We start from the raw sequence: 26,813 nt of genomic DNA, 5'->3' as shown, positions 1-26,813 counted from the left end.
TGCTTACTGCTTATTGCTTCTGTTCCAGTCCAACTGCTCTAGTCCAGCCTGTGCCCGTCTGTCTGTGGTCCGCCTTGCTGCCTGTTTGGGTGGTTCTCCTGCCGCTGCCGGTTATCGGTAGCGGCCTAAGTGCTCACTTTTCCTGACCAGTGTGACAGATTTCTTGACCAGTGTGACAGATTGGAAAGGCCATGAGCTCAGAAGAATCACCCTTGGTTAGGGAGTTTCAGAGACAGATTGCTCATTGCTGTAAACTTTTTAATGAACTGAGCCCTTGTGCGGAAGGACTCGCCAAAGAAATGTTCCTCCAGATGGAGTGACTACAGAGATATGTGCAAGACAATTGCCCGGCACCGGGAGCGCCTCAAGTTTGAGCACCTTCGCTTGCAGATTCGGTACCAGCTATGGTTCCGGTCACGACAGGGGTTCGTCTTCAGGCTCCTCCGAGATATGACGGTAATCCCAAGGACTGTAGAGGTTTTCTTAATCAGTGTGAAATAATTTTTGAACTTCAGCCCCGAGATTTCCCTTCTGACAGAACCCGAGTAGCCTACATCATTTCGTTGCTGTCCGGTCAAGCCTTGGCATGGGCTTCACCTCTCTGGGAGACGCATGACCCGGTGCTTCAGGATTTCCCTAGGTTCCTGGAACAGTTTAAATGAGTTTTTGAAGAACCTGGGAAGGTTATCTCCGCAGCGTCTGCGCTCCTGAGATTAAAGCAGGGGACGCAGACCCTGGGCGATTATGCCATCAGATTCCGCACTCTGGCATCTGAACTGGCTTGGAACAACGAGAGCTTGGTGGAGACCTTCTGGCAGGGATTGGCATCCCAGATTAAGGTTGAGTTAGCCGGACGTGAACTCCTGAACAGGCTAGATGACCTGATTGGACTTTGTAACCTGATAGACATTTGTTTTCAGGAGAGTAACCGGGAATGGCGCTCTACAGAAAAGATAGGTACAAAGATACTGAGTTTTTGGAATACCCCACAGGATCCTAATCCTAGAGGGACTCCTCCTTTAGAGCCGGTAGAGCCTATGCAATTGGGTCATACTCCACTCTCGATGCAAGAGAAGCAGAGGCGGTGGACCCTTAACCTATGTCTGTATTGCGGTAACATGGGACATTATGCGGACCGGTGCCCGAATAAGCCTGGACCCTCGGATCAGAGTCTGACCGCAGGCACCTTAGTAGGCTTATCTTTTGGCTTAGTTTGTAATCAAGTGTTATTACCAGCAGTGCTTGATTTAGACTAAGGGAAGGAGCATACTGAAGTCTTTGTGGATTCCGGGGCAGGTGGAAATTTTATAAATGAATCCCTGGTCCGTCAATTTAGCATTCCTACACAAAAGTTATCTAAGACCATTCCACTTCTCTCAGTCTATGGTAACACTCAAGGATACGTAAGCACACAAATGGTTCCGGTGCAGCTGTGTATTGGTGACCACAAGGAAGAGATCTCCCTATATGCCCTCCAGACAGTAGTACAACCCATCGTGCTGGGGTTACCTTGGGTACAGAGACACAATCCGACTCTAGATTGGGGACGTGGTGAGATCACGGACTGGAGCAAGTCTTGCAGAGAATATTGCCTCATTCCTACTGCTTGCAATGTGGACGACGAGCTGCAGGACTTAGATGCTGATGCATGGACTGATATTAGTGACTCACAGTCTCAAGACTCTAATGCTTTGGCGCTCGTCGCAGCCACCACTTGTATACTACCCCAGACCCAACACGTTCAGGTTGAGGCCTGCACTACTTCCAAGACTAAGCTCCCCTCCAGAGGAGGTTCTAAGAAATCTTCACACAGTTTCTATTCTCATACTATGCCCGCAAAACAGAACCCGGGTTACAGGGTTTAGGACATTCCTGTTACTAGGGGAGCCTGTGGTCTCAAAAATAAGCCACAGGTGTCCATGGCTTGTAGTTCTGTTCCAGTGCGAAATGCAAGATCTAGCCCTATGTACAAGATCCAGCCTTGTCCTCCATCCAGAGACCTGTTTTCAACCGCTAGTTCTAGAGGTCCTGTTCATTCACCTAAACTTGTCAACAGGTTCCACCTAAGATATCCCTGGAGACCCAAACCTCCCGTGGAGCCCAGGGGAGCTTTGAGGGGGAAGTACTGTCACGATTGTGCCCATGTTTCATGCTCTCATTCATTTCGCCACCTGGTGGTCAGACCTAGTGGCTGCGATGGACTATCTGCTTGTTGTTTCCTATGTTCCAGAAATCATTCTGGTCCAGTCCGGATCTTCCAGCCTTCCAGACTGTCTTGGGATTTTTGGAACTAAGCAGCACCCTTACCTGGTGACCTCCCTGGTATTTTGCCTTTATTAACCACCTTTGCAACAGAGGTCCTCAGAAGAGTTTTCATCTGTGAGAGTTTGTTGCAGTGCTGCCTTGCTACTTTCAGTTTCAGCTAGACCCTGCTTGTTTCCTGGTTTATTCTACTGCTTGCTGCCTGCCCAAGACCCTGCTTGTTTCCTGGTTTATTCTACTGTTTGCTGCCTACCCAAGACTCTGCTTGTTTCCTGGTTTATTCTGCTTTGCTGCCTGCCAGTAAGACTGCTTGATTCGTGGACTATTCTACTGTTACTGCTTATTGCTTCTGTTCCAGTCCAGCTGCTCCAGTCCGGCCTGTGCCCGTCTGTCTGTGGTCTGCCTTGCTGCCTGTTTGGGTGGTTCTCCTGCCGCTGCCGGTTATCGGTAGCGGCCCAAGGGCTCACTTTTCCTGACCAGTGTGACAGATTTCCTGACCAGTGTGACAAATACATCTTTAAAACATTCTCTAGGAGACAAATAATGAGTCACAAGAAAATGTAGCTGCTGCAAATTGACTGCCCTTGCAGCATTCTCCAGTGCTTCCATCTGAAGGTGAATCAACAGGTTATCCTTAGTAGAAGCCATAATTGCAGAGTGACATGAATTGACCTGCGTTTCAACTTTTTCAAGATTTTTCTCAATAACAGAAATCCCAGTATCCTGTTCAGAAAATTTTGCAGAAACTTCCTCTGTAAACTTGCTGCATACCTTCAAATTATCTTGCAGGTTTTTATCCATTTTAGTTATTTCAAGAAAAATGTCTTTAAGGGAAATATCCCTTGACAATAGAGGAAGCTCAGTTAAAGCTTGTAGAGAAAAAGGAACAGAAACTGATACCTTCACATTCAGAGTTCCAACCACTCCTTGCTTCAAACTCGGAGACCCTTCCCCGTCAGAGGACCCATGGGGAATCATCACGCTCTCTTGCTCCGGAGTGCGAACTAGATCTCCTGCTGGTACAGGTTGTTGAGGTTTGATCCTCTGCTGAGAGGGAAGCATCAGAGGGAGAAAGAGGTGCCGATTTGGGGGGGGGGGGGGTGCTGAGGGCATCGATAATGCTGTCAGATGTTTATCTAGCGGGCTTTTCACAACAATCAGGGCCAAAACTCTCTTTTTACCTTCTTTTCCCTTCCCCATCACAGCGGAGCAGAGTGCCAAGCTCCGTGCTCCTCAGGCTCCGAAGGGGCTTCAAAAGGGTAGGGTGTGCCCCTTTGGTTACACCCCTTCAGGCATGAACTCATAGCTATGCACCCATGGCTGCTTTCCATGGTAGGGACGCCAAGATATGGGATACAATGAGGGACTTCTCCAATGACACCAAGTGCCCTGGGGCATTCAGCAAAATGCCTGCACAATCTCAGCTAAGCTCTGGATAAGTTCCAAAGAACTCTGCGGTAGGGACGCCAAGATATGGGATACAATGAGGGACTTCTCCAATGACACCAAGTGCCCTGGGGCATCCAGCAAAATACCTGCACATTCTCAGGTAAGCTCTGGATAACTCCCAGTCTGAGCTGGTATGATAAGGACGTAAGAAATGCCATACTGGGACAGATCAAAGGTCCATCAAGCCCAGTATCTTATGGTTTATGGGTTACTTTACTTGCTATACTGCCTTTCCTTAAATAAAAACAAGGTGGTATACAATAAAATTAAAGCAGTACAGGAAAGGAACTCCAGTTTCTTCCAGAATAATCTGAAGAATGGAAAAAGACCAGTAGAGAGAAGACTACGACGGGACATACAAAGGGAAAGGAAGAGGGGGAAAGATGGCAGAGCCTAATAAACCCTCATGGCCTCACCAGAGCCTGGTTGAAGGCAGAAAGCTTTTTCAGAGAGGTAGAATTTTCATGAAGATCTGAATCTAGGGTAGGAGACTAAAATCTAAGAGGTTGAGGAAATAAGTTCCAGAGTGAGAGAGCCGTAGATTCATAATGGGCCTGGTGGATAAATGGTATTTGAAGATGTTGATTATTGATGGAGCTAAGGCCTATTGGAGAACAGTAAGAATGGATGAGAAGGGAAAGGAAAGGAAAGGTGTAGGGTGAGTTGGAATGTAAAATTTTGTGTGTGATAATGAGAGTTTTAAATTGTATGTGGAGGCAATAGGCAACTAGTGGTGCTGAATAAAAAGTGGCGAAATTCTATCCAAAAGAATAGCATGAGATAGGACACACATAGCGGTGTCTGGAGGTGGCAGTTTTGATATTATGGGAGGCCAGAATAAATAGTAACGTGGAGGGGCATAACCGAAAGGGACGCCCAAGTTTCTCTGAGGACGTCCTCGCAGGACGTTCCCGTGAAGGGGCGGGGAAACCTGTATTATCGAAACAAGACGGACGTCCATCTTTTGTTTTGATAATACGGTCGGGGACGCCCAAATCTGGTAATTTAGGTCGACTTTAGAGATGGTCATCCTTAGACTTGGTTGTTTCTGATTTTTGGCGATAAAGGAAACTGAGGACGCCCATCTCAGAAATGATTAAATGCAAGCCCTTTGGTCGTGGAAGGAGCCAGCATTTGTAGTGCACTGGTCCCCCTGACATGCCAGGACACCAACCGGGTACCCTAGGGGGCACCGCAGTAGACTTCAGAAATTGATCCCAGGTGCATAGCTCCCTTACCGTGTGTGCTGAGTCCCCCAAAACCCACTACCCACAACTGTACACCACTACCATAGCCCTTATGGGTGAAGGGGGGCACCTAGATGTGGGTACAGTGGGTTTGTGGTGGGTTTTGGAGGGCTCACATTTACCAGCACAAGTGTAACAGGTAGGAGGGGGATGGACCTGGGTCCGTCTGTCTGAAGTGCACTCAGCCACTAAAACTGCTCCAGGGACCTGCATACTGCTGCGATGGACCTGAGTATGACATTTGAGGCTGGCAAAAAATAATTTTTAAGAATTTTTTTGAGGGTGGGAGGGGGGTTAGTGACCACTGGGGGAGTAAGGGGAGATCATCCCCGATTCCCTCTGTTGGTCATCTGGTCAGTTCGGGCACCTTTTCGTGGCTTGGTCGTAACAAAAAAAGGACCAAGTAAAGTCGTCCAAGTGCTCGTCAGGGACGCCCTTCTTTTTTCAATTATGGGTCGAGGACGCCCATGTGTTAGGCATGCCCAGGTCCTGCTTTTGCTACGCCTCTGACACGCCCCCGGGAACTTTGGTCGTCCCCGTGACGGAAAGCGGTTGGGGATGCCCAAAATCGACTTTCGATTATGCCGATTTGGGCGACCCTGGGAGAAGGACGCCCATCTTCCGATTTATATCGAAAGATGGGCGTACTTCCCTTTCAAAAATAAACCTGATAATAACATAGTAGATGACAGCAGCACTGTAAACATTCCAGTGGGCAAAAGAACATCAATACACCTATTAAAAAACTAAACAAGACGGATTAGTACAGAGTGATCCTACACAGACGTTCCATGCTAATAGAAAACCTGGTCTCTTTCTCAACACAGACCACAGACAGACCCTCACTCAGTACAGAATAAGTAACCACAAACAGGCCCTATTTATGAGAATTTTAAAATGTATTTATATTGTGATGGTTCAATGCATTACTTTGCCTAAGAACAGTAGTGACTAACTTTAAACCCTATTTTTCATAGGGCATTGAGTTAGGAATTGGGACATCCAGTTAAGCACATTCACCAAGTATTTTACAAAAGACTGCACCTTTTGTAACATACATATAAAGATGCCAATTGAAAACACCCAGAGGCAACAGCCATTTCACAAACCTAAACAAGAGGAGCATCACTCAGGGCTTTAAGTGTGTTAACACCAGAAACTACATTCATAGGGCTGATCTTGCAACATACACATGTATTTGTGACATGTGCACATGCTCATCTAGTTTTGTGAAATCCAGGCTATACAAGGGAGCTACTTAAGGTGCAGAATTATAAAACTCTTTTGGATCAAAATTCAAACTCTACAGTGAGTGTTTCTCTTAGACTCCGGCCATGGTGTTTAAAGCTATATCCAGCTTTTCAGGACCAGCCTCTATTTGGATAGTGGTGCTAAAAATCTGAGTCTAGAAGTGCCTGCCTCTGTTATCCAGGTAGCAGTTAATAAGGACAGTTTTCCCTTCATATCAAATTTCCCGGTTTTTTTATTCCATACTCCTGCCATCTCTTGGTAGATACTGGTAACTGCAAGGATGCACTGACTGTATATTAGCATTATAGTAAACAAAATAGGATACTGGATTGGAAGGACCTCTAGCGTAACACAGTTTAATAGTTAGTTCCTCCGTTATTTTCTAAAATGAGACACGATTTGACAAACTGAACAGCTCTCTCCCACAGACCCAAAATAAGAAAAAGTCTTTAGGTTGCGCGTGCGTACAGCCTGCGCTCTGACGTCACCGACCAGGCGCACTATCAACAGCCAATGAGGTTAGATTGAGGATAAACCTCCTTGTCAACAGCCGACTACCAACAAGGAGAACAGTCATCTAGCAACGGGCAAGCAGTGCGCATGCGATTTAAAAAAAAAAAAAAAAAAGTTGGCATCTTAGATAAGATGACTAACAAGCAGGTCGCAAAACGGCGGAAGCGCGATGACGTCAGAGAGCCCGGGTGAGCCGGAAGCGTAAAAGTGTCCACCCGTGTAGAGGCGGTTATATCGTGGTGTTGCTGGTTTTTTCTTTTTATTATTTAGGTTTCTCGTGGGTGGGGGAAGTTGGACAGTGATTCCAGCATGGGGTGCGGCGGCTTCACTTGCCTGAAGAACGCACTTTGTGCCTTAAACGTGGTGTACATGGTGAGTTATATGCACCGCTTGGCATAGTCTCGCCCGGTAATGCGGGCCCAGCCGGGACATCACCCCTTCTCTCCTGCTATAAACCGCCTCCCAGCCAGGGCCTGGTCTCCTTCCTGCTGAGTTCTCCAGGGCATGTGGCTCCGGATCTGCAGGGAAAGGACTACAGTGCCCATAGTTCATCTTGACGGGTGCTGAAACCGGCACCGCTGTTCGTTTATTTGTATTTATTACCAGTACTGCTTTTCCGAACAACCCTGTTCTTGAGAAGGGTTTAAGTTAGTGACCGGGACCGTAGAAGGAGCGGGTTTGGTGGTGGTCCTTTTAATCCCCTGTTTATGGAGAGCCCTTGCTGAGTTCAGTGTCAATGATTTTCAGGCGTTATGAAGGGGAGGAGGGGTTAATTCTTGGTTTTATGCTGCTGTTTTGTCATAAGAATTCTTAGAAACGAACAGTATGCTCGTTCTTCCTAGAAAAGTAATTAGGTACTTTGAGGTTTTAGGTCAGCCTGCGCAAAGGAAGTGATGGACTAGTTCTGTTTATCGTCTTGTATACTAAATCGGTGTAAGTATTGATGTGCTTTTCCCGCAAAGAGGTGCTATGGAAGCCTCCAGATTTGTTGGTGGCATCACCCTGTATATAATGAGTTGATGTTTTTATTAACCTGCCTACTAGATTTTATTTCTCCATGCCCCTTCTCCAGCTTCTTTAAATTCCAACAGGCTGATGCTCAGAACTCCGGGGATAAACCAACAGCACAGAAACACACTTCAGAACAGCGTAGAAAACTACTTTACCAGTGCTCAAAGGAAATGATATTGAAATTATATATGCACTGTAAAGGCGAAAGCAAGGGGAGAGCGAGTTTGGCGCATGCGCTGAAGAGTTTCACAGTAAGCTCAGTTACTGTGGGCATGAGCATGGCAAGCCCAAACGCACATTGGTATCTGTTTTCTGCGCCTTGAAATATAAGCGTTAGAACGCTTATAGTTAAACCGGAAGATTTTAAATAAAGAATCATGATAAATCCTCTCTTCTAACACTTGCTCCGAGCTAGTGTTCTCCCCCCCCCCCCCCCAGCGGAGGGAATAGGAGATGATTTCATTAACATCCATTTGATTACATTAGCATGCTATTTGCGCTAATCTTTGACTTGCTTGTCTCCCGTGCTAGAGCCTTTGAGCATTCTGCGCTCACTAATGCTGGTGCTACTTAGACGCTAATCGCCTCTAGCACCCGTGTTTTAGTTTGAGCATCGGCCTGCTGGGGTCTGCTTGTACACCTTGATGTTCCTTTGCACTTTGATCCTCTGTCTTACAACACAGTGCTATGTGGCATGTTTCTCTCCTTTCCATCACTGGTATGGGACTATGGCTTCTCTGCTCAACGCTGTTATCAGATACCCTTTTTCCTACATTGGGGCTGATGTAACTGTACTGTCAGAACTGTACTGAATTTTGTCATAGTTTCCAAACACAGGTGCTGAAAAGTGACTCCTGATGCAGTAAATCTATGATATGCAAATTACTGTGGTGTAAATGTGTACTGACAGAAAAAGAAAGTACTACTACAGTAATATGCTGCTGTTTTGTGCATCAGACAGAAGTTCATTCTCGTCAGTGCATGGCTCATACACTGTCAGGAACAAAAGTGTCTCTAGGGGAAGGGTTTTCCATGGTACCTGGCACAGGAAAGCCCTCAATTGGAGAGCCCCTGAAGCTGTAGCACCACTGAGAGCTAAGATGGCAGTTCTGTAGCTGGTCACCTCCATTTAGGCACCCTGAAGATACAAGCTTCTGTTATTGAATACTAGCTTAACCTGTTACCAGCACACCTAATGCTTTACATGCTCGCAGTTGAAGCAGCCATAGAGTTGGTATGCAGGTGCCTACATGCATAAGCATGTGTCTGATTAACAATATTTTGTACGTTTATGCATGTAACTGGGAGCTGAGTCCTGCCCTCCCTGCTGGCTCTCTTGTGGGTAAGTGCATCCTTCTGCACATAAGTACTAGTGTTTCAGACACTTATACAAGCAAGAGATGCCTAAATCTGGGCACATAGTAGAATTGTCCTTTAAGTGCTTACTTGGTCCCAGGGAAGCATCCAGTGTCTGGGTTTGCTAGATAATAGTGTCTCCTTATTTGGCAGCTGACCCTAGCAGTATGCTTTAATATACAACTAGAGATCTGGAGAGGGTGGGCATTGCTCCTGCCTTCCAACTAAAAGCTGGGTTGGCGGTAGGAGATGAGAAGTATCTTTGGTGTCTATTTGGGCCACCAGGGATCTTTTCTACCAGGCTTATCTGAACTGAAGTGGTACGCCTCCCTCAGATGACCCTTTTGCTTGCTCAGTGCTAGAATCTTTATTGTGGTTCAGGACTATAGTAAAGATTCAGCATGAAGGGGAAAACAAATCTTGATCAGTCTGCATGCATTTGCACGTTGATGGTGCTATCCTTGAATGCAGTGGTTTTACTGTGGATTTTTGCACACTAAGGGGTCCTTTTACTAAAGCTTAGTGCATTTTAAAAGCTAAAAAGCTCTCATTTAGCCTGTGCAGATCCCATTAACGTGCTTTAGTAAAAGGGTCCCTAAAGGCCTTACTGAATTGGGTAGAAAAATCTGAAGCAAACTGCTGTGGTAAGAACATCTTCTTAATCTCTCCCTTTGCACATAGGTTTCCCCCTTCTTTTAGCCTTTTTCATTTTCTCATTCTTATATAGCCAGAGTCAGTACTGTGGTACAGCAGTGGAAGGAGAGGCAAATGTGAAAAGCTTGTCTTCTCTGTACTGTTCCCTCTTGCTGGATAGACCCTTGGGGAGGTACAAGAGAAGCATTTCTTACTTGTTTTTTTTTCCCCCTTGTCTCTATATGCATTAATGGCATTGCAACAGCACCATTTCTACTGTGATAGAGGGCACTGTGAGCAGGGGTCCTTGGATTATTACCTATATACTCCAGGTCTTCCCTGTATTAGTAGGTGACTGCTGTAATTGAGCCCTGCAAAAATACATCATGATTTTGGGAATTTTGCTTCCAAAAGTTTTCTTGTTGCTGTAACAAGAATGGCCTCAAAATTGCAATACCCTATTAAGATGAATTATTTTTTCTTATGGTGGGAGCTTCTGTTGATAATTTATAGTAATACTGAAGGGGATAGACTTTAGTAGTAGTATTTTAAGATCTGAGGCAATAAATGACTGAGCTGTCACAAAATTTGGTAAGGGGAAGTTTTGTGCCTGTCCACATCCTGCTGGGACTTTCTGCTGAGGTGCAGGCAAAGAATGACTAGTTTTGACTAGATTTTTTATTAAAGGCTTTCTTTTTCGACCCTCATTGGGGGCGGGGGTGTATATGATAACGTATAATCATGTTTCAAGTTTGCATGTCTGATCTGCAAGGATCTATGGGATGTTTTCTGCTTCTGTTATTGATGCTCCCTCCTCCTAGTTTGAAGCAGCAGCATGAGTTAAATTTCTCTTGTCTACAAGTGGCGTCATAGTTAGATGTTTGTTCATAGTGATGTAAAACATCTTGTTCCCATCATATATCTTCACTTGGTCCTTCAGCTATATGGTTAGCTGTATTGTAGAAAATCTTTACCATCATATCTATGTTGAATGTTCTTATTAAGTGTATCAGTATTATGCTAACGTATTATATCTCTGGTATTAGAATTCCAGTTCTTCTAAATGTTTATATTTTTTATACAGTTTCACAGTAGTTCTATTAGGTTTCAATCAACTTTATTCAAGTTTGCCTCGTCTATTGTATTTGTGTTTATTCTTGGTTTTTTTTACTATTGTTATGCTGTTAACAACATTGTAAGATTTATGTTCTGTACCTGCTATACACCGCCTTGGGTGAATCTCTTCATAAAAGCGGTTAATAAATCCAAATAAATATTGCAAGAATAAAGCATCAAATGAGAGTTTAACAAAGTATATACTGTACTAATTGGAGTCCCAAGCAATAAACAAAGTGCTTTCAGCTACCTTCAGTAGAGAAAAACAACCTGTACCTGTATTTTTTATACTCACAAATATTTATTGTTGTATTTGAGAATAGTTCCTTCGATTCTCTCAGCTTATGCTCGAATTGCCATCAGTGGCATGAGTATTGGCTGATCATGGTTTGCCTTGCTTCTTATATTGTGTGGCTATTTAAATTTGGAAAATGTTTTGCTGTGCACAGTCAGAATTTATAAAACAGAAGTAGGAGCAAACTGTTCGGCAAGCCTCAGGCTGTTTTATCAAAAAGTAATGAAAAACAAAGCTATTTGTTTTAGAGAGAACTTCTGGGAAAATATTGTAATGGAGATTTGCTTTGTTCACACTCTGTAAGAATAGCCTTCATGGGTTTGTTTGCTTTTGGTTATCCTTGTGTTTTCTTTCTGGGGCTGATGCAGAAAGTCACATAGAGCTGCATGCACAGCTGAGCACATGGCTTCTACCACGAGCTCAAAACTGCCATGCAGAAACATAATTTTTACGCAAGTTATGTGTGCCAAACTTGCAGGCTAATTGGAGGGAGCCTACTGGACACGTGCACAAGAAGCTGCCAACACACATCTGAGGTTGTTCTGTGCATCAATATTAGCCTTGTGAAAAGGCCGATCCTCCCCCCCCTCACCATCCCTCCTCTGTCTCAATATCTCTCGTGCATCTGCTTTCAGGTATTTTGGTCCTAAACTGTGGAATGGCCTACCACTCAACATCGGGACTCAATCGTCCCTCATGGCCTTCAAACAAGCCTTTAAAAGCTAATCTATTTCTATCTCCCTATCCTTTTTTCCCCCTTTAATATCATTTTACTGTAAACCACCTAGATGCTTGTGTGCAGGCCTTTGGCAGTGTATCAGGTGTACCAAAGTAAAATATTTATGCACAACTGCTGATAACTGTTGTTGGGTACACATTATTGCTGTTAACTCCCATCTATGACTTAAAGTTTCAGGTCCTGGATGGAGAAAAAAGAATAATAGGGCATGACATCCTCTCAACCAATCCTTATGTGCTGCCCTAGATCTGGCAAAATATTTTTCACACTGCGAGCGTGTCAGAAGCTACTGTTCCCTTCTGTGCATTGTAGCACAATGATGAATGGATTGGGTTTATTGACTTTATGTATACTGCTTTGCACATTATCATTACCATTCATTATAATTTGTGTGCCCATGTCTTCCATTCAAATAACAGCCATTCTTAACTCCTCTCTGCATTACTCAGCTGGTAATGTGCATGTAGAACTCATGTAATAGCATGGCTGGGCTTGCAATAGATTTCAGCATTGGCCCTCTGTGGATAATGTACAGCTCTGAGTTTGTTCTGCTATTCTGGTGGCCTCAAAATGTTGTGAGCAGAACTTTTCCTCTCTTCAAGGATCTGTAACACATACTCCAGTAGCATTCTAGGCGCACACTGTGTTCATTTGATACTTAAAAAGCAGGAAATTTTTTTTAGATGCTTCAATTTAATTTTCAAAGCTTCAAAAGCCTGTACTTCACTGTTCCCACTATAATTTCAAGTGGGCCCTGAAGTCTTTCATTAAAACATCAAATAGATGTTGTATAGCTACAACTAAAGTATGAGTACAACATAGACAGTAGCTATAGAAGTTTAGGAAAGGTGTAATAATGCCTAGTGACAGTCTTGCATAAGCCCTAGATGTCATTTTTGGTCTTGGCTTCTCACTGAAAAAGCAGCAGCGGTGAAAGCAGTCCTCTGGAAGAGGGCAAGATGGAATCTGTCTAGGAGCAGCAACAGCTACAGGTGGGATCCTGCATGCATGAACATGTTCCAGTGGGATACAAGGTCTTTGGCCCCTTTTCAAGGACAATCTCTACAGTAGTTTATTTATTGTATTTGTATCCCACATTTTTGCAGGCTGTGTGGCTTACAATATATCATGAGTGGTATTGTAAGTTGGGTTATTTACACATGTTGAAAGAGAGTGCTGCATAACTAGTATTGAAGGCTTATGAAGCTACTAAGTCCAGAAGAACAGGTAGAAATTGCTGGACCACAAACATGTGATCATAGCATGTGTGCTCTTTATTTTATTTCAAGAGAATCTAAATTGTGATTTTAATGTTCTTGTTCCCCACCTTCCCCCGAAGATGGAAATAATAGAAAAGAGGAAACATTCAGCTCTCTTCTGTCTTTCAGCTGGTGGGTTTGCTGCTCATTGGTGTAGCAGCGTGGGGTAAAGAATTTGGCATCGTCTCCAGCATCACTATTATTGGAGGAGTGATTGCCATTGGAGTCTTCCTGCTCCTTATTGCAATTGTGGGACTTATTGGTGCAGCCAATCATCACCAAGTGATGCTTTTCTTGGTATCCTTTTTTTTTTTAATGCTGTAGTTCTGGACACAATGTCTCTCACACACTGTCTGTCTGTCTGTCTGTCTCTCTCTCTCTCATTCTCTCTCTGACACACACACTCCATCTCTCTCACACACTGTTTCTGAAACATACACTCCGAGGAAAACCTTGCTAGCACTCGTTTCATTTCTGACAGAAACGGGTCTTTTTTACTAGTTGATGTATAAAATGTTGGCACAGAATGACCTGTATTTTTGTTTTAATGCATTGTTTTTGAAAACCATTACATAAGGTGACATTTACTTATATGTATGTTAATGTGTCCCTAGCAATACCACTCTTGATGACCCCAAATCTGTGTTATCTTGGCCTGGTTGCTATCTGGATGGAGACCACTGAGGATAAAGGGCAGTAATGGCAGACTATTGCAGCATCCTGTCAGTGTGATCAAGTTTATTTTTGTTACATTTGTACCTTGCACTTTTCCCACTTATGGCAGGCTCAATGTGGCTTACATGTTTTAGGCTGTGCTTGTTCAAAATCTTTAGTGTGGGGGGAGGGGGGGGGGAAGGTAATGGACAAGGTACACCACCATCATGTTAATGTGACTACCTCTAATGTTCTGCTTCGTATCACTCTGGTTACACATACAGCATTATAAGACTTTGTTGGGTGAATTTGCCCATCTAGCCCGAGTGGGTAATAATGGAAGTCTGAATTCAGGCAAAACTGAGCTGCTCTTGGTACACAAGACCCATGCTGTTGTATAGGAAAGATTCATTTTCTTCTTAGCAGGTGCATTTTTAAACAAGTGTTTACTACCTCTATGGGCTTTTTCTTTCTCTACGCAGGTCATTCCAAGATAAGCTAAGAGTTCTGTTAAAGGGGGTGGGTACCTTTGCAGAAAAAACCCCAGACCATAATTATATAAATTTAGATCAGAGCAAGCAGTGGGCCCATGGATCAGTGGGTTGGAAAAAGGGATTGGTCTGTATATTCAAAACATGATCCATCTCTTAAGTACCTACTATATTCATGTACAATTTCAAATATTACTTCAGTTATCTGTTACAGTGGTCATTTCAAGGGGGAACGCATGGCATATCCTGGTGCACTCATCCCCCCCCTTTTTTTTTCTTCTCACCACCTTGATTGATAAGGTTGGTTCTCTAGTGATGACATGCAGATACTGTGCTTTGATTACTTGGATGGTTGTGTGTGTAGAGTGACAGCTAAATGGAACTTCCTTAGCATCAGCAGTAGATGAATCCAGAAACCTGTGTGCTGTGTCAGCCTACCAGAAGGTGGAGATAGAGAGCACTGAATTGCACTGTGCCTAATAGGACTAAAGAATGACTCCGGGACCCACAGTAAATCCGTGACAACATTTTTTGTTTACCAAGGTTTACTGTGGGAGCAAAACTTTTTACTGCCCAGCGGGAGCAGTAAAAAGCCTGCTCCCATGGTTTAAAAAAACCCAGCGGGTCAGGCGTCTCCTCCCTCCCTCCCTCCTTCCCATAGGCCTGCTCTGGAGCCTTCCCTCCAATGCCGACTCTTGCCTTCTGATGCAACTTCCTGTTCTGCAAAACAAGAAGTTACAGCAGAAGGCAGGAGCTGGAGCAGGGAAAATCCCGGAGCAGGCCTATGGCGAATCTCCTTGCATCTAGACGGGGAGGAAGATAAGGGAAGGAAGGAGCAGGCACAGAACATAAGCTGTAACTAAATACATTTTTTTTTAAATTACTTACACAGTAATTTTCTATTTATATGTTGCCATGTTATGTATCATGTGTTGGCTCACTTTCACTGTCATCTACTTTCCTACTAAAGGTTTTTTTTTTTGTATTTCTACACTCCGGTAAGTGCTTTGATCACCTTTTTAAAAGCAAATATATATCTACTTTTCTGATCAGTAGTAGTGGCAGCAGCCGCAGGAGTTAACCTCCCTTCATTTCTTTTAATTTCAGTTCCAGCACTTTTGTTAGTGTTTTTTTTTTTTTCATTTAGGTATTATACACATTCCTCGTGTGCACAGTTTCAAGAGAGATAGGAATGGTCTCTTAATAGTTAATCAATATGGTGGAAACTGGAAACACACTGAAGTTTGGGTTTCAATAAACTTTTAACTGTAACAAGAATCACTTTGCTCATAATCCATTCAATTGCAAAACACATTTCTCACGCTGATAGTCCAAGGGCGATAGGAATGGTGTCTTAACGTTCATTCCATATCATCATGCTGATCAATCCATAGACTGGTGGGTTGTGTCCATCTACCAGCAGGTGGAGATAGAGAGCAATGCTTTTGCCTCCCTATATGTGGTCATGTGCTGCCGGAAACTCCTCAGTATGTTCTCTATCTCAGCAGGTGGTGGTCACACACAGCAGCAGCTCTGGCTAGGCCTCCAAGCCTAATTTTTAGGTTTTGTTGAGTGCCTGGGGTTGAGGGCTCTTCTTGAGCAAGTGCAAACCTGGTGGTGCCAGGTCCCTCCTTTTCTCCCCCCTCCCGCTGGCTCCGTTTAAAAAAAAAAAAAAAAAATTTTGGACGTCCTTAAGGGCGTTTATTTCGACGTTTATTTAAACGTTTATTGCAGCTACTCACTGGGACACCAGGTCGTTACAGCTCGGAGCGGAAAGCAGGTAATTTTACCTTTTTGTAGCGGGCAGGGGGTTCCCCGATTGATCTCCACGTGGCTGATGGCGTCGGAGGGCGAGGGCGCAAAGAATCGCTCCCCGGACCGCGTGTGCGCGTCTAGCGGGGATGCGGGGGTTTTAAAGTCTGATTCGCCCTTGTTGGGTGTCAGTGTGGAGGCCGGTCAGGGTCCCGGTTCTTCCTCTGGTGCGGCGGTTTTTCCCGCCATAAACGCCCATCCCCCGCTGCTCGCCTCCGCCATCTTGGCCGGCCACGCTGCTCGGACGGCTTCTTCTTGGGCCGCCCTTGAGGTGGGAGACGTTAATGCCATGGCCGCCCTTCATTTGGGCGACGGCAGAAAAGCGGCTAAAGTTAAGCGCTGTTCTTCCCGCGCGGCTCCTTCGCGGAGTGTCGCGCTGGACGCCATCTTGGATGCGCAGCATGTTTCTCCCCCGCTCTTGCGAGCGCCGGTTGAGGGTGTGTCTAGGGCTGTGGCCCAGGCTGCTGAAGTGCACAGTCTGGGGGGTTTCTTCCCCGAGTTTATTTTGCTGCTGCATCAGGCCTTCCTTATGCAAAACGCTGCCCCTGCTCCCTTGTCCGATAAAGGGATTGAGGCCCCCGGAAGTAAACGCCCTCGGGTGGATTTCCAGGCCTTAGAGGACTCTGTCTCCTCTGATGTAGATGAGGGCAGCGTATCTGAGTTCTCCCAACGGTCCTTTGGGGATTCCTTGGAGGAGACTGATTCCCGCTCGGATGGAGCGGATGACCCCTCTGCAGCGCGGATCTTTCGCTCAGAGGACTTGCCCAACCTGTTAATGCAGGCCATGAGCATTTTGAAGATTTCCTCTCCAGAGGACGTCTCTCTCTCAGCCCCTGTTGGCTTCGCCATTATGCTGGGGACGAAGCGCCCGCCTAGAACCTTCCACGTGCATGATGCCATGCGCACCTTGATTTCGGCTCAATGGGATGTCCCGGAAGCGAGCCTCAAAGTGGCTAGGGCTATGTCCCGCCTCTATCCTTTATCTGAAAGTGAACGGGAGACCTTTCTTTGGCCTACCGTGGATTCTTTAATCACTGCGGTGACTAAGAAAACGGCGTTGCCGGTGGAAGGTGGCACGGCCCTAAAGGACGCCCAAGACAGAAGATTGGAGGCGGCCTTAAGGTCGTCCTTCGAGGCGGCTGCCTTAAGTTTGCAGGCCTCAGTTTGTGGCTCCTATGTGGCCAGGGCGTGCCTGACGATTGTGCAGCGGGCTTCCCCCTCGGATCCTTCCTTGAGGGCTGACTGGCTGGCCCTGGAATCGGGCCTGGCTTATTTGGCAGACTTACTGTATGATGTCTTGAGAGCCTCGGCTAAAGGTATGGCTCACAGTCTCTGCGCAGCGGTGGCTTTGGCTGAAGCATTGATCTGCTGACCACGCATCTAAGTCCCGCCTGGCTAAGTTGCCTTTTAAAGGCAAGCTGCTCTTTGGGGTCGTGCTGGACAAAATTGTGACCGATCTCGGCACGTCTAAGGGCAAGAGGTTACCAGAGGTCAGGGCTCGGGCCAGTGGTGCTCGCCCTGGTAACTCCAGAGGACGGTTTCAGGAAGCCCGTCGGTACCGCCCGGGCAAGTCGGGCTCCTCTGCCCCCTCTTCCTTCAAAAGGAACTTCTCCCCCAAGCAGCATTCCTTTCGCAGAGACCGCCGTCCCGGAGGTGCGCCCTCCGGTCCTCCCCCAGGGTCTCGTACCCAATGACGGGGCCCTGGTCCATGGCCCAGTGCAGATTGTAGGACGCCTGTCCTCGTTTCTGGGCGAGTGGACCAGGGTAACTTCAGACGCTTGGGTTCTGGAAGTCATCAGAGACGGCTACAAGCTAGAGTTCTGCTGACCCTTAAGAGACGGGTTTGTACTCTCTCCTTGCAAGTCTCCGGTCAAAGCTGTGGCAGTGCAGCAGACCTTGGACAACCTGATACGCCTGGGTGCGGTCGTTCCGGTGCCAGAAAATCAGATTGGCAAGGGACGTTACTCCATTTACTTTGTGGTACCAAAGAAAGGAGGTTCTGTCCGGCCTATCCTCGACCTCAAAGGGGTCAATCGGGCCTTGAAAGTGCGGCACTTTCGCATGGAGACTCTCCGCTCTGTTATAGCGGCAGTGAAGGCAGGGGAGTTCTTGGCTTCCTTGAACATCAAGGAAGCGTACCTGCATATTCCCATCTGGCCGCCTCATCAACGCTTTCTGCGTTTTGCAGTCCTGGGCCGACACTTCCAGTTCAGAGCCCTCCCTTTTGGGTTGGCTACTGCTCCGCGGACCTTCTCCAAAGTAATGGTGGTCATCGCGGCCTTCCTGCGAAAGGAAGGAGTACAAGTCCATCCTTATCTGGACGACTGGTTGATCCGAGCCCCCTCTTATGCAGAGTGCGGCAAAGCTGTGGACCGGGTGATTGCTCTTTTGAGCTCCCTAGGGTGGATCATCAACTGGGAGAAGAGCCAGCTGCGCCCGACTCAGTCCCTGGAGTATCTGGGAGTTCGATTTGACACCCAAGTGGGCAGAGTGTTCCTGCCAGACAATCGGATTGTCAAACTTCAGGCTCAGGTGGACCAGTTCCTAGTAGCCTCTCCTCTTCGGGCTTGGGACTATGTGCAGCTGTTGGGCTCTATGACGGCCACGATGGAAGTAGTGCCCTGGGCCAGGGCTCATATGAGACCACTACAACACTCTCTGCTGCAGCGCTGGACTCCGGTGTCGGAGGATTATGCTGTGCGCCTTCCCTTGGACCCAGCAGTGCGCAAGGCGCTGAGCTGGTGGCTGCAGACAGACAAGTTGTCTGCAGGAATGCCTCTGGTGACCCCGGAGTGGATTGTCATCATGACGGACGCCTCTTTGTCGGGCTGGGGAGCCCACTGCTTGGGAAGGACAGCGCAGGGGCTCTGGTCTCCTGCAGAGGCAAAGTGGTCTATCAACCTCCTGGAACTCAGAACCATTCGGTTGGCGCTTTTGGAGTTCATCCCGGTACTGGCGTTGAAGCCAGTACAGGTCCTGTCGGACAATGCCACGGCTGTGGCCTATGTCAACCGCCAGGGAGGTACCAAGAGCGCCCCTCTAGCCAAGGAGGCCATGAATCTATGCCAGTGGGCGGAAGCGAACCTGGAACAGCTGTCAGCGGCCCACATTGCCGGAGTCATGAATGTCAAGGCGGACTTTCTCAGTCGCCATACCTTGGATCCCGGAGAGTGGCAGCTATCTGCTCAGGTGTTCTTGGACATCACGAAGCGCTGGGGCCACCCGAGTCTAGATCTGATGGCGTCATCGGCCAATTGCCAAGTGCCGCGCTTTTTCAGCAGAGGACGGGACCCTCGATCCCTGGGAGTAGATGCTCTTCTCCAACAGTGGCCGACACAGGAGCTTCTCTATGTGTTCCCGCCCTGGCCCATGTTGGGCAGGGTGCTAGACCGGGTGGCAAAGCATCCGGGCCGGATAATCCTGGTGGGTCCGGACTGGCCCAGACGTCCCTGGTATGCGGACTTGATCAGGCTCTCAGTGGACGAACCTCTGCGGCTGCCAGTGGAGCAGGGCCTGTTGCATTAGGGTCCCGTGGTGATGGAGGATCCCTCCCCCTTTGGTCTTACGGCCTGGCTATTGAGCGGCAGCGTCTGAAAAAGAAGGGCTTCTCAGACAAGGTCATCGCCACTATGCTGAGAGCGAGGAAGCGCTCTACTTCTACTGCTTACGCCAGGGTTTGGCGTACCTTTGCAGCGTGGTGTGAAGCAGGCTCATTTTCTCCCTTCACTGCTCCAATTTCTTCAGTGTTGGCGTTCCTGCAAGAAGGTCTGGAGAAAGGCCTGTCGCTCAGTTCCCTTAAAGTCCAGGTAGCGGCTCTGGCTTGCTTCAGGGGCCGCCTGAAGGGTGCTTCCCTGGCTTCGCAGCCAGATGTGGTGCGCTTTCTCAAGGGAGTTAATCACCTGCGCCCTCCTCTGCACTCAGTGGTGCCTGCGTGGAATCTCAACCTGGTGCTAAGAGCATTGCAGAAGCCGCCTTTTGAACCCTTGTCAAGGGCATCTTTGAAAGACCTGACGTTGAAAGCAGTCTTTTTGGTGGCTATCACTTCAGCCAGAAGAGTTTCCGAGCTCCAGGCACTCTCATGTCGAGAGCCATTTTTGCAGTTCACTGAGGCAGGAGTGACTATTCGTACAGTGCCTTCCTTCCTGCCCAAGATTGTTTCTCGCTTCCATGTGAATCAGCAGCTCTGTCTCCCTTTCGTAGGGAGGACTACCCAGAGGAATACTCTGCTCTCAAATATCTGGATGTGAGACGTGTCATCATCAGATACTTGGAAGTGACCAATGATTTCCGGAAATCGGATCATCTGTTTGTCCTGTTTGCAGGTCCTCGTAAGGGTCTGCAGGCTGCTAAGCCTACAGTGGCAAGATGGGTCAAGGAAGCCATTGCAGCAGCTTATGTGGCCGTGGGGAAGGTGCCGCCTATCCAGCTGAAGGCTCACTCCACTAGAGCTCAGGCGGCCTCGATGGCAGAGGCCGGGTCCGTCTCCTTGGAAGAGATTTGCAAGGCGGCAACTTGGGCTTCGGCCCATACCTTCTCCAGGCATTACCGCTTGACTGTGGCTGCTCGGGCGGAGGCCCGGTTTGGAGCTTCAGTGTTGCGGTCAGGGATTTCAATGTCCCGCCCTGGGTGAGTACTGCTTCGGTACATCCCACCAGTCTATGGATTGATCAGCATGATGATATGGAAGGTAAAATTATGTATCATACCTGATGATTTTCTTTCCATTAATCATAGCTGATCAATCCATAGCCCCTCCCAGATATCTGTACTGTTTCTATTCTGGTTGCATTTCAGGTTCAAGTTTAGTCTTCAGTTCCTGTTCAGGAGGACTTCGTGTTCAAGTTTTTTCAATTGGATTCTTCAAGAGTTGAGACGAGTTTGTGTTACAGTGAGCTGCTGCATTCCTCTCCCCTCCGTTTTACGGGGCTGGATTGAGACATAAATTCTGCCGGCGCTCCCTCCCGCTTCGTGCGGCTGTAGGGCAGCTTTGTACCCCTCCCGCTTCGGCGGTGTTAGGGTCAGTCAGCTCCTCCCGCGGTTGCGGTTGCAGGATAAGCCAGATCCCCCCCCTCATCGGCGGGTGTGGTGTCCCTCCCCCGCTCCGCGGGGATGAGCTGGACGGATTCCCCTCCCCCACTTGTGTGGGGATGAGCTGGGTTAATTCCCCTCCCCCGTTTCGGCGGTGGTGAGCTGGGCAGAGTGTCCCTTTGTGGGTGTAATTCTCTAAGTGCTGAGTCCTGCGGATGGAGCTTGGATATCTACATACTGAGGAGTTTCCGGCAGCACATGACCACATATAGGGAGGCAAAAGGATTGCTCTCTATCTCTACCTGCTGGTAGATGGACACAACCCACCAGTCTATGGATTGATCAGCTATGATTAATGGAAAGAAAATTATCAGGTATGATACATAATTTTACCTTTTGTATGTTGGAAATGCACAAAATTTTGGTTTTCACGTACTTTGTACTGTATCAGTAATCACTTTGATTACACTGCATTTAATCCACTGTTTGCACAGTATTCACATTGACAAATATTGCACATATTCATTTGGTTCCAAAACCTACACTGGAGTAATTTTCTTTAAGGATTTGAGCATAACATCACTTATCTGATATACAGTTCCACACTTTCTCACTCATTTTATTTATTTATTTTTATTAGATTTTGCTCACACCTTTTTCAGTAGTAGCTCAAGGTGAGTTACATTCAGGATGTTTCTCTGTCCCAGGAGAGCTCACAATCTAAGTTTGTACCTGAGGCAATGGAGGGTTAAGTGACTTGCCCAAGGTCACAAAGAGCAGCAGTGGGATTTGAACCGGCCACCTCTGGATTGTAAGACCAGTGCTCTAACCATTAGGCCACTCCTCTACTCATATTATCTGATGTCTCATGAATGTCACAAAGCTTGTTTAACTCAGCATTTCTGATACACATATAACAGTCTTTGTTAGCTATGTAGCATTCTGTAGTAATTTGGCTTGTTTGGTTTTCTCAGTGGTGAAGGGGATATTTGTGAGGGAGGAGAGGAGATGGATTTTTTTTTAAATCCTTGGTTGTGGTTTTATAAAATGATGGGGACAGAGCTCACGGAGACGGAACAGGGACATACTTTTGACCCCATGTCATTCTCTAAATAGGACGTAATGATCCCTGGACAGTCGGTATTCTCTGTCTCCAGCAAACGGATGGATGTGTTCCACAGGGTCCTGGCTTCTTCTGTTAGTAGTTCCTGTTCTGGCTTTGCTGGTTCAGTAGAGCTGGGGGTGCCTGGCTGATCGGCACCAGCTTTGGGAGGTACACCTGGTCACCCCGTACCCCTCTATTTTCTGCCTCCCACCAGCTCCTTCCTCAAAGATTTCCTGCATTGGTTAAGAAAAAAAAAAGTTGTGGTTCCAGAGCAGCAGCGATGTTCCAGCTTTTGGTGTGCTCTGGCACTTTGTGTTAGTAGGCAGTGAGGGAAGTGGCCATTTTCCTTGCTGCATTGTCTTCAGCAGGCAGCAGTCTCCCTGTTCTTAGTGTGGGTGAGGCCTATTTTTCTGTGCCTTCTATGATGGCTGAGCTTGTTGAATGCTTCTCCCACTTTGGGAAGTGGAGAGCAGTGTTGGGTTGTTGTCCTGGTCTATACTCTTTCTTGTGTGCTGTTGCCGTCCATGATGAATAGTTTTGAAAGCAGAGAATACAGACTCCCTCATAAGTGAGGGACTCTACCACTCGTAGTGTTGAAAAGATTTCTGGCTTATTGTGAAGGATTTAGCAGACAAAATATCACAACAAGGTTTTCCTCCTTCAGTACACCAAGGGCCAATCCGGTGTGCCTGTTTGATATGGAGAGGTCCCACCTGGCTTTTTAATTGCAGAGAATTTAATATCTATATTTCCAAAGAACCTCCCAATTCTCCCATTGTGGTGGATTCAGGGAGACCCACAAGATGAAGGTTATTCCTCTATCTTCTCTTCCATTTGAGTCCTCTGTACTGACTTGAAGTCTCCATTTGCTGCATCAAATTTATTATATTACTTATCTAGTGTGTACTCTGAAATCATGCTGCAGTTCATTTAAGTGCTCTGCAGCAGAAATCTAACTTGCCAAATATGTTCTGGAACTTCTTCTGTAGTGTGGCTAATCTCAGCCACCCGTCTAGGAACGAATCGAGCACGTTGACATTGTGGGGCTCTGCCATCTTGTCTTCAGGACCTTGGTCCTGCTTCTTTATCTTTGCCTAGCACTTTTGGTGCCATCTGGTGGCTCTCACTTCAATAAACCATCAATTCGAAGTTGGCATTAGTGAATGACATGGGGACGGGGAACCGCAGTAACCGCGGGGATGGGGACAGGGGATAAACTCTGTCCCTGTGTCGTTTTCTGCTTTGAAGCCTGTTAATGAACTGGACTGTTATTTATGTTTAAGTGATACCTACAAAGATATTTTGATTTTTTGGAAAAACAAGCAAACATACTGGCCACAACTAGCAAAATTTGCATGGGAGATCCTGTACATCCTGCTACCAGCACATCTTCTAAGACAACTTCTATTCCAGGAAGGAAGACAGGAGAGCTAGATTGAATCCTGAGATAGTTGATGATTTCTTATTTATCCACAGATTAAAAAAATCATAACCATATGCTTTAAAGGGCATATTTTTCCCCTCTAGGGTATATAGAATGGGTTGTATTTTATACCTCTGGACATTTTAACAGTGTGAATTAGGATTCCTTGGTGTAGTAGAAATCACCTATTTTGGGGGTTGGAAGGGTAGAGGGGGGTGGTGGGAAGGAGGGTTATTATAGCTGCTCATTGTTATTATTGTTCTCTATTTGTAATTTATACACAACAGTTGCACAGCATATTGTTCCTTTTATATGTTAATAAATATTTAAATATAAAATCATAAGTGTTCGAGGCTTCTGCAGATGGGGACAGAACCTGTGAGGATGGGGTGGGGACGGAGACAAACTTTGTCCCCGTGTCATTCTCTAGTTGCCATCTCTTAATGACACTGCATTTCTGCTCAGGTAATCTTGGAGCGTGTGTGTGTGTGTGTGTGTGTGTGGGGGGGGGGGGGGGGTTAGAGCAGAAAGACCCGGGCGTTTGAATGATCAATGTCTTTCCCCTTTAGTACAGTGGTGGAAATAAGTATTTGATCCCTTGCTGATTTTGTAAGTTTGCCCACTGACAAAGACATGAGCAGCCCATAATTGAAGGGTAGGTTATTAGTAACAGTGAGAGATAGCACATCACAAATTAAATCCGGAAAATCACATTGTGGAAAGTATATGAATTTATTTGCATTCTGCAGAGGGAAATAAGTATTTAATCCCTCTGGCAAACAAGACCTAATACTTGGTGGCAAAACCCTTGTTGGCAAGCACAGCGGTCAGACGTCTTCTGTAGTTGATGATGAGGTTTGCACACATGTCAGGAGGAATTTTGGTCCACTCCTCTTTGCAGATCATCTCTAAATCATTAAGAGTTCTGGGCTGTCGCTTGGCAACTCGCAGCTTCAGCTCCCTCCATAAGTTTTCAATGGGATTAAGGTCTGGTGACTGGCTAGGCCACTCCATGACCCTAATGTGCTTCTTCCTGAGCCACTCCTTTGTTGCCTTGGCTGTATGTTTTGGGTCATTGTCGTGCTGGAAGACCCAGCCACGACCCATTTTTAAGGCCCTGGCGGAGGGAAGGAGGTTGTCACTCAGAATTGTACGGTACATGGCCCCATCCATTCTCCCATTGATGCGGTGAAGTAGTCCTGTGCCCTTAGCAGAGAAACACCCCCAAAACATAACATTTCCACCTCCATGCTTGACAGTGGGGACGGTGTTCTTTGGGTCATAGGCAGCATTTCTCTTCCTCCAAACACGGCGAGTTGAGTTCATGCCAAAGAGCTCAATTTTTGTCTCATCTGACCACAGCACCTTCTCCCAATCACTCTCGGCATCATCCAGGTGTTCACTGGCAAACTTCAGACGGGCCGTCACATGTGCCTTCCGGAGCAGGGGGACCTTGCGGGCACTGCAGGATTGCAATCCGTTATGTCGTAATGTGTTACCAATGGTTTTCGTGGTGACAGTGGTCCCAGCTGCCTTGAGATCATTGACAAGTTCCCCCCTTGTAGTTGTAGGCTGATTTCTAACCTTCCTCATGATCAAGGATACCCCACGAGGTGAGATTTTGCGTGGAGCCCCAGATCTTTGTCGATTGACAGTCATTTTGTACTTCTTCCATTTTCTTACTATGGCACCAACAGTTGTCTCCTTCTCGCCCAGCGTCTTACTGATGGTTTTGTAGCCCATTCCAGCCTTGTGCAGGTGTATGATCTTGTCCCTGACATCCTTAGACAGCTCCTTGCTCTTGGCCATTTTGTAGAGGTTAGAGTCTGACTGATTCACTGAGTCTGTGGACAGGTGTCTTTCATACAGGTGACCATTGCCGACAGCTGTCTGTCATGCAGGTAACGAGTTGATTTGGAGCATCTACCTGGTCTGTAGGGGCCAGATCTCTTACTGGTTGGTGGGGGATCAAATACTTATTTCCCTCTGCAGAATGCAAATAAATTCATATACTTTCCACAATGTGATTTTCCGGATTTAATTTGTGATGTGCTATCTCTCACTGTTACCAATAACCTACCCTTCAATTATGGGCTGCTCATGTCTTTGTCAGTGGGCAAACTTAAAAAATCAGCAAGGGATCAAATACTTATTTCCACCACTTTATGTATTTTTTTTTTTTTAATGTATGTTCCACACTCTACTACAACTCTAGGCGGATCACAACAGGATATCTGTGACCTTTAAGGATTCCTTTTTATTTTATTTATTTATTTTTAAAGCCCTAAGTAAAACAGCAAAAGAGTATAACATGATTGAAGTTATTGTATTACTGTTTTCCCTTATAATTATTTACAGGTGACTTCTTCATATGATTGTGTTTTTAAGTTTTAACACTGCTGCACAAAGCTGAAATTGTTTAATATTTTCCCCCTCTTTTATAGTGATGTCCCCCATCCCCAAATCATTTAAGTTCATTTTCTTATTCCTGTTTATCTGACTTTGTACACCATAATTAATGTGATACTTTAAGTATATTTTCCTTCTTAAGCACTGCATTGTATGTATTTTATGGTTAATCTTACTGTCAAAGCTTAATGCCTAGGTTTCATCCAAATTTTCTGAAAGAACTGTGTTTATGTTAAGTATGCTTAACACTATGCTCTGAACATTCCCTCTTCATACCTAATTTTTTAAAAAACTTTTTTTCAGTGTGAAGTAGTGGCTTGCTGTTAACACATACCTTTTTAAAATAACAATTGAACTTATTTCAACGTGGTTACTACTGTATTATTTTGTACTATTCCATGTGGACAGTGTAATGAATCTGGCAAATACTGATTCTTCATAGGGGAGCCTGTAATTCTGAGGGACCCTCTGCTCTAAACCAAGGATAACTGCAAATTTTTCCTGAATTTCTAGATGCCCAGGACATGAAGAATTGGTGTGGCGGAGTATATAAGGATATAACAATTGTTTTATCAGCAGCTTATGTTCTTCCCATGAAAACAGTTTTAGTATACCTCCTCCCCTCCTTTGAGTTTTTGCTCACTTGAGAAAATTTCTCTGCATATTTTTATATTGTCTGCTCTCTGTGACCTTTGACTCCAACTGGTTTGTATTGGGATACCAGAAATCATAGTATCTTAACAGACTAAAGAGTCAAAAA

The 26,813-nt window shown here is 46.1% G+C and overlaps 2 protein-coding genes across 3 annotated transcripts in view; one reads left to right on the top strand and one right to left on the bottom strand.

The window, feature by feature from the left end:
- Positions 1-11,195, bottom strand: part of LOC115465828 (poly(U)-specific endoribonuclease-D-like) — a 77,132-nt gene extending 65,937 nt beyond the window's left edge. The window contains exon 1 of the mRNA XM_030196584.1: positions 11,134-11,195. The gene's annotated coding sequence lies outside the window, so the exon portion shown is untranslated. The remainder of the gene's footprint in view (positions 1-11,133) is intronic.
- The window catches only part of TSPAN31 (tetraspanin 31), an 81,714-nt gene continuing 61,802 nt past the window's right edge, over positions 6,902-26,813 (top strand). For both annotated transcript variants that reach the window (XM_030196587.1, XM_030196586.1), the window contains exons 1-2: positions 6,902-7,094; positions 13,261-13,428. In XM_030196587.1, coding sequence (XP_030052447.1) covers positions 7,032-7,094; positions 13,261-13,428 — 231 coding nt within the window. In that variant the 5' untranslated portion in view covers positions 6,902-7,031. The remainder of the gene's footprint in view (positions 7,095-13,260; positions 13,429-26,813) is intronic.

This window comes from Microcaecilia unicolor, chromosome 3 (genome assembly GCF_901765095.1).
Source record: "Microcaecilia unicolor chromosome 3, aMicUni1.1, whole genome shotgun sequence".
Lineage (NCBI taxonomy): Eukaryota > Metazoa > Chordata > Amphibia > Gymnophiona > Siphonopidae > Microcaecilia > Microcaecilia unicolor.
The sequence above is the reverse complement of the archived record's forward strand: the minus strand, read 5'-3'. Positions and strand labels throughout refer to the sequence as shown.